Raw genomic sequence first — 8,262 nt, forward strand, 5'->3', positions numbered from 1 at the left:
CTACCTCGTGTGTCTTCGTCGAGTCTCTAAATATATATATATATATATATATATATAGGGGCTTTATGGTTTACCAAAACCTTGGTATTTCCCCTTCACTAAGAGCTACTGGCTGGGTTTTCCAAAACACGATACTGAGTGCAGTGCATTATCAAACTGCTGGAAAACAATAAAGCAGAGGAACTGTATGTTGGCAACAGAGGATCAAGCATGTGCAATGGATACCAGAGTTTGTAAGTAGATAAAAAATTAAGAACGTTTTTGTTGAGGGTCTCTTATGTCTTGGTAACTTATTTTTGGAAGTTCAGTGACAATAAGTATGCTGTTATTATAATATGTGTACTATTACTGATTGAGACCTATATCTGTTTGCACTTTGCTCTAGAGGGGTGTATGTGGTTAGCTTACTAGACTATGCATCCCATGGTTCATGTCATTATAAGAGTAATGGTCAAATCTCATTATTCAACTATAGCAACCAAAGAATTGGTTGTGAATGCTGTTGACTTGTTGTCTTCCCTCTAGTCTATTAGCTTAAAATTGGAGATGACCAGCACAGATATCATTGTAGAGCTTTATACAAATGTCCAAAACAAACAAGCAAACAGATACTGTAGAAGACCATATAATAGGGTACATCAGGTTAATATCACACAAAAAGTGTAAAATATACTGTGAAAACTTACATAATGTTAGTATTTGAGTAATAACATTGTATTTTAAATATCATAAGTAAGTCACTTTGTAAATATTACAAATGTTACTTCCACAGTCAAGGTATTGAAAATAACTTTTAATGAAACAGTAGTTGCAAGTATAATTTCATTAATACCTTTATTTGTGACATAAATTCTATGGCTAACTTACAAAAACATTGGTAGTAAAAACCCATTAAAAATGCTACTGAACTATAAATGAGTAATTACTATGTAAAACCTGCAAATATTCATTACTTTTGTTTTGTTTTGTTTTAAATCAAAGATGTTATTGGAAGAATGAATGGTTAATTTGTTACTTTATCTTATGTTTTTTCTTTATCTAGTATTATAAACATAGTAGCTGAACAACTGTATGGTTTTGCATAAAAATAATGAATTTCATCCTTTAAACCATTAATATCATTGCTTGCAAGCAGTCCAAGATTCTAGTCGGAGTATGCCACTGAACATGCTTCACATTTTCAGTTGTATGGAGAATTACTGAGGTTCAGAACATTATATTAAAATGATTTTGGAGCCTCACCAGGTCATTACAGTCCATAATGAGGTTCAATACATTATATTAAAATCATTTTGAAGCCTCATCATGTCATTACAGTTCATGTTGAGGTTGAGTACATTATATTAAAATGATTTTGGAGCCTCATCATGTCATTACAGTTCATGTTGAGGTTGAGTACATTATATTAAAATCATTTTGGAGCCTCATCATGTCATTACAGTTCATGTTGAGGTTGAGTACATTATATTAAAATCATTTTGGAGCTTCATCATGTCATTAAAGTTCATGTTGAGGTTGAGAACATTATATTAAAGTCATTTTGGAGCCTTCATCATGTCATTACAGTTCATGTTGAGGTTGAGAACATTATATTAAAATCACTTTGGCGCCTCATCATGTCATTACAGTTCATGTTGAGGTTGAGAACATTATATTAAAATGATTTTGGAGCCTCATCATGTAATTACAGTTCATGTTGAGGTTGAGTACATTATATTAAAATGATTTTGGAGCTTCATCATGTCATTACAGTTCATGTTGAGGTTGAGAACATTATATTAAAATATTTTGGAGCTTAATCATGTCATTACAGTCCATGTTGAGGTTGAGAACATTATATTAAAATGATTTTAGAGCCTTATCATGTAATTACAGTCCATATTGAGGTTGAGAACATTATATTAAAATCATTTTGGAGCCTCATCATGTCATGTCATTACAGTTCATGTTGAGGTTGAGAACATTATATTAAAATCATTTTGGAGCCTCATCATGTCATGTCATTACAGTTGAGGTTGAGAACATTGTATTAAAATGATTTTGGAGCCTCATCATGTCTTGCTCCATCTGACTGTTATGCATCTTTAAAATAACTCTTCAACATAGTTTCCATTTGAAAAGGCTCTGTTATAAGGCTGTCATGTCCAAAGAACATACTCTCCCTCCCACTGCTTTCCATAATCTGTCTAGAGTAGAAGGATGATGATTTTTCAGCAATCATTTCAACAGCTTAATCGCAGAAAACCATAGCATTGTCTGGCAACTTTACTGATATGTCTTTATATGGAATAACATGAATACCTGTTTCATTTTCTTTTCCATCTGTGTAAGGTATGCAACTTTTGTACACCTGATATCTTGATTATCTTACATACTGTTGTTTGGGCCATGTGGGCAACTTTCATCACTGACCTTTGTTTTAGTGGATTCTCACCTGTTACAAGATACTGCACTTTACTTACCACAACTGGGTACGACTGTAGCAGGTCTCTTTCTGGGTGGTTTTGGTACCACAAGTTGGTCCATATCCTTTATTTTCCATTGCCATTAAGTACAAGAGATATCCCTATCTTGAAAATTTTAAAATACCAATCTGTACCTTTATTTATGATCTGAGTGTATGAATATCTGGTGTGGTTACATATCCTTCCCAAAAGGGATAAATTTAATGTCAAAATGTAGTTCTGATATGATTTGTTCCACTGTAACTTTTTATTGGCTGTGGTTGTCACTTGACTTGCTGATTTGCATATTCAAAATAATTTTAATATAATGTAGTCAACTCTCTGTATAACTGTCACAGTCAATTTCAATGTTTAGTTAAGAGTAGTGTTGTAGTCAGTGGGTGTTTTTACTGGTTATTCTCATTCTGATCAACTATTTTTTAAATTAATGAGGGCTATACTTGATCTTAGCCAATGTGTCACCTAGGATGCTGTTCAGGTTGGAAATACTAAGTTTCTTGTAAACTAGTATGAAAAAAAAACTAGTATTATAGCAAAAAATATTTTAACTATTTCCTGTTTATATGGTATCATTTCTAATTTGATATTTTATGTTAAAACAGTAGTGAATATGTACTTGTTTGTAATTTTTAAATTTTAAATATTAGACTAACAGAAACATGATAACCAAACTCAAAATTATTATGTTAATGTAAATTATAATTTCAATGCCACTAGACTTGACAGCCCTCACCCCCATATAATTAACTATCTTACCATAGACAGGTCCAAGTGTGCATGTCACGACTTTTTAAGTGTCATTCAGAATTTAGTTAAACTACTTTATCTTTGTATACAAATAAAATTGGCTTGAAATAGTAAACAAATCAAATTTTAATATAAATTTGATGTTCTTACATTTATAAAGAAATATTTTGAAATCTTCAATCTCCCCTAGTATGAAAATTGTGACATTTGTTCTCTGGATCTTCCCTCTTATCTAATTTATTCACCATCCTTCTGAGAAGTACAGAATTTAATGTAAATTACTCATTATGATATAGATATTACTCAAGCAAATCAGAATTTCTATCGCCTTCAATCTTATTTGTTTACAGATCCATAAACTAAAATATCAGACCCATTTGCCACACCCACCCATCATATCCTCACTTTCACAAATTGTCAATAAATATCTCTGATGTTTTAAATAAAAAGCCAAGTTTTAATAAGATAATCTATTATATTACATTGTTTTGAGTACAGAGGATTGTCTGTTTTGCCACCAGTTCAACACTTTTCGTGATATTCACATGTATTTTTGTTAACAACCATAATAAGAATAAAATGTTCATTGTGGTAAATGAAATAATAATGTGATCTAAGTAAGAGTTTTTTCTTCCTGCTTTGTAAAAAAATCCTTATGTTATAGAAGAAAATGAATATTATTTTCGAAATCTACATAGCTGAATTATGGAAAATTCGTTATTAAAACAAAAACAACTTTTATAAAGTTTAAATGTGTAGGTCTGTGTTAAGAAAGCAAGAATATCTTGTTGCAGATATCAGTCATAAGGAGCAACCCATTTTAAACTTCAAGAATAACTGTGTCCTCATGTGTATACCTAAAGCATTTAAACTCTGGAATGGAAAACAATTAACAAGTTAAATTTTTTTACTTAATATTTTTCTTGCATGAAACTCCTGCAACTGTTATTTCTGGTTATTTAACTCACACACTGAGTGAGTTACCAGGTATAGTTAAAGAACATAGTACATTTTAATGTTTTCTTATTCACAAATAACGTTAGATAAATGAATCATTACCACGTGCAAGACATAAACAAATGGACACTGTAAAAGATATATGCTGGTAAAAAATCAATTAGGTTTGATATATGAAACACTGATAGATAAACACAAATGGATTCGGGGATTTACTTTTAAAGGAATGTAGTAGAAATTCAGAAACAATTTTTTAGAAAGCTTTTCGTGTATATAATCTAAATGAGACTACAATAAATTAGAAAAGAAAACTATGTTGGTCAAATACAAAGAAACATAAGTAAAGTATGGATAAAAAATGTACTTAGAGATAAACATTGAACTAATTGTGACCTTTTATGTTTAGGTGATAACAGAGTGTTTGAGTCTGACCCTATTCATCTTCCTCTCGGTGTGTGTATTGATAACCTTTTGAAAGTAAGTATTGATGCTTCATCAGCCTTGATTAATAAGAGATTTTGTGTTACTATAAAAGGCCTACCAGATGGTATTATTTGATTTTGATTTTTCTGTTGATAATAATTGTGTAAATGAAAACTCATAAATTTATTAATTAGTTTTAAAAAAAATTCTGTACTAAAAAATGAGATAAGTAATCAATTTATAAGCCAGATTTTTTTATATTTCGTATTATTTTTGACAAGTAAAAATGCTGTGTTGAGGACAAAACATTAATGAATATCAGATCCTGTGTGTAACCATGAAAAGCATGTTTTAATTCCTTCCATTCTTTACATTTTATGAAATTTCCTGGTGTATTAGATATTTTCCTTCAGTTTGTATATCCTTTACATTTTTATTAATGTCTTCAGTTGATGTCATACACTATAAAAGATTATTAACAAAAAGGGGTGGTAGGTTTCTTTCAAAGAGAGTGGGAAATGAAATATTAATGAAACACATTAATATCTTAAAAAACTTATAATTACATTCTTTTCTCAATTTTGAGATGCCATCATCCTCATTTGTATTTCTACATTTTTGATAAAATGTATACATGTATCAAATATATACAATACTGACAAAAATTAAAGAATAATAAGGTTTTGATATGTTTTTTAAAATTTGAAGAAAAGAAAAACAGGTGTTCGATACTGACAAAACTCGTTTATTATAAATATTAAAGGTAAACAATACTAAGCAAGTCAAAAAATTTAGTTACAAATAAAAAAGCAAAATTAACAAAAAATGTCAGTATTTGGCTGCACAAATATCAAAGAAAAAAATAACTTATTTAGATAAACAAATTTAAAAAATGTCTAGTATCTGGTAGGTCCTCCTTTTATTGCTTGTGACTTCTCCGCATATTTTGGATGACTTGCTGTGGCAGCACAGTCTGCTTTTGGACACTCATAGGAGCAGGTCATCTGTCTCTAACTGTTCTTCCTACCAAGTTCCACACATGCTTATTTAAATGTACAGCGAGTTCAAAATGTCTGGAACCATAGGTGATTTGTGACTTTTCTTAATTTCAGATACATGACTGATTATGGTGCTTTCACAGCATGAGAAAGTTGAGTTAATCCTGCTGTTAATCCAAACTTTTTTGAATTACAAAGGCAGCATGTGAAACATTGTCTGTAACATTCATTGAAGTGCCTGTCATTCCATACTTTCCAGAAACCTTGTAGGTCCAGTGACTTAGCATCCCAGTCAAGTACCTCTCTTACTTCATCCTAAAGTAATTGCTGTGTGATCTTGGTGGTGTGAGGACTGGTGTTATCCTGCTGATACACAAGTTCATCTCTTACAGCACCAGTAAAACAGTAAAATGAGGGAAAATGAGTGGTAGGATCTAATCTATGTAACATCTTGCTGTAAGGAATCATTCATCGACCATATGGAGATCTGTATGCAGAAGCATACAGATGCCACACCAGACCATGATTGATCCACCCCCAAAAGTGTCATATTGGACAATGTTACAGGCCAAATATCACCAGAAGGTACACAAAACCTACTTTCATCTGTGAACAGTACAGAGATCCATTGCTGAAGGGTCCAGGTGATGTATTCTTTGGCAAACATTAGCCAGGCTGTTTGGTACTTTGGAGTTAGTACAGGGGCTCTAACTGGTATCCTGAACCTGAACTCAGCTTCACTAAGCCTGTTCTTAATAGTTGAGCTTGTTGAAGCTCATTCCTGAGACTTCTAGCACTGCTGGTTTAATTTCTAAGGGCTAAGTTTTGTAGGTATTGGTTATCTGCTGCACCTCTATCCCTTCTGTGGCCCTGGCTTGGTCTGGTATCTGCACTACTATCTATTGACCACAGATTGTGACACCCCAATGACCTATCAACCTCAGTCTAGGTGCAGCCATCCTGTGACACCTCTGAAAATTTTAGTTTCAGTTACTTGGTTTCTAACAGTTTGCTCACTTTTTGCAAAAGTCAGTATCAGCCAAAATGTCCATAAATCTCTCATTATTTCAACAGTAAATTTCTTTCTTAATCAATCAGAACTAACTGTGCTTTGCAGAATGTGGGTTATTTCTCTTAAAGGTTTATTACATAAGGAATCATTGGTGAATAAATGGGTAGGGTTAGTGTAATCCTCTACAATAGGCATGCTAAATTTGAAAACCTAAAAATATGCAATTTTAAATAAATCTCATTATCCTTTAATTTTTGTGAGTAGTGTGTTTTTTGTGTCATGAAATTTTAAAGAAATATTAATTTCCATATATTCACATGTTATTAGGCTTATGCAACTAAACTTTAGTGTGTAAAGAATCTTTATGTACATATTTACTTTTGTGATAGTTTTTTTATGTTTGAGCATAGATATGGAATGTTATGCATGCTTGTTTTTTAAAAAGTATATATATATATATACATATTTTTTCTAAAACAGTGTTTTAAGAGTGGAAACAGGCTGGCTGTTAACAGACTCAGTTTGAATCTGTATGAAGGACAAATAACAGCCTTTCTTGGACATAATGGAGCTGGCAAAACAACTACCATGTAAGTTACAAAAAATAATCTTGTGAAACAGTTATTTTCCTTCATTAATACTTATTTCTCATCTACCTGGGTAAACATGTGATATGCTTTAACAGCTGGAAAGTATCATGAATAAAACTTATTGAATGTATGATTTTTTTCAAGTGCTGACTATTTACAGCTCTAAAAATGTTGTATTTATAATTCAGATATCAAATTCTGTGTTATTTCAGCCTACCTAGAATATAAAAACTTGGTGATAAGCAAGTTATTCAGGTTACAAGTGTGAGATTTAACATTCCATGATTGTATTTACATTTTAAGTCAGCTGTAATATAAAGTTATCACATGGTCATGAGCAACTAAAGTTACTATAGCCCTTATAATTCTGTCTAAGTTAAAGAAATTTTAACTTGCCAAAAATAGAAGTAAAATGTAGTATATTTAAAAAGGAATAAAGCTAATCTTTCTTTTTTTCTGCATAATTAAATAATGAACAAAAGTGATCTTTCTGCAGTTCTATTCTGACTGGTCTGTTTCCACCAACGTCTGGCTATGCTACTATATATGGACATGACATCAGGACAGAGATGGACTTGATTAGACAGAGTATGGGAATGTGCCCACAACACAATGTTCTCTTTGATGAGTAGGTTGTCTGAAGAACTATATTTTTAAATAGATAATTTATTCATGTGAAAATGTTAATATTTATTGATAATCATATTTAATATAATAACATTCTTTTTGATGAGTGCTTCATACACAATAGGATTTATTTAAACATAAATATCGCATTTGAGATGGATTACCAGTTAAAAATGGCTCTGTTAAGAATGAAGAAAATACCAAGTAACTGGTTAAAATCTTATGAAATATATACTTGAATATATACACCTGGAAAAAAGTTAAGCACCCCCAAATATTTTTCAGGATTGCTTATTGAAAATAAGGTTTAATTTTCATGATGTTGAGTAACGTTCATAATTTCAAACATAATTAAAAGGATGTGAGCGTTCAGGTGTGACATTTAAATCAGGCGCGTTTTTTTCCCCACGTGCAACTTGCTCCAATATGCACTATTTCTCGTG

The 8,262-nt window shown here is 31.4% G+C and overlaps 1 protein-coding gene across 1 annotated transcript in view; it reads left to right on the top strand.

Moving 5' to 3' along the window:
- Positions 1 to 8,262, top strand: part of LOC106462775 (ATP-binding cassette sub-family A member 2-like) — a 112,901-nt gene that overhangs the window by 40,118 nt on the left and 64,521 nt on the right. Inside the window, 4 exon segments of the mRNA XM_022390112.1 lie at positions 59 to 233; positions 4,576 to 4,646; positions 7,083 to 7,192; positions 7,689 to 7,821. Of these exon segments, the coding sequence (XP_022245820.1) occupies positions 59 to 233; positions 4,576 to 4,646; positions 7,083 to 7,192; positions 7,689 to 7,821 (489 nt within the window).

Source organism: Limulus polyphemus, unplaced genomic scaffold, assembly GCF_000517525.1.
Source record: "Limulus polyphemus unplaced genomic scaffold, Limulus_polyphemus-2.1.2 Scaffold1246, whole genome shotgun sequence".
Lineage (NCBI taxonomy): Eukaryota > Metazoa > Arthropoda > Merostomata > Xiphosura > Limulidae > Limulus > Limulus polyphemus.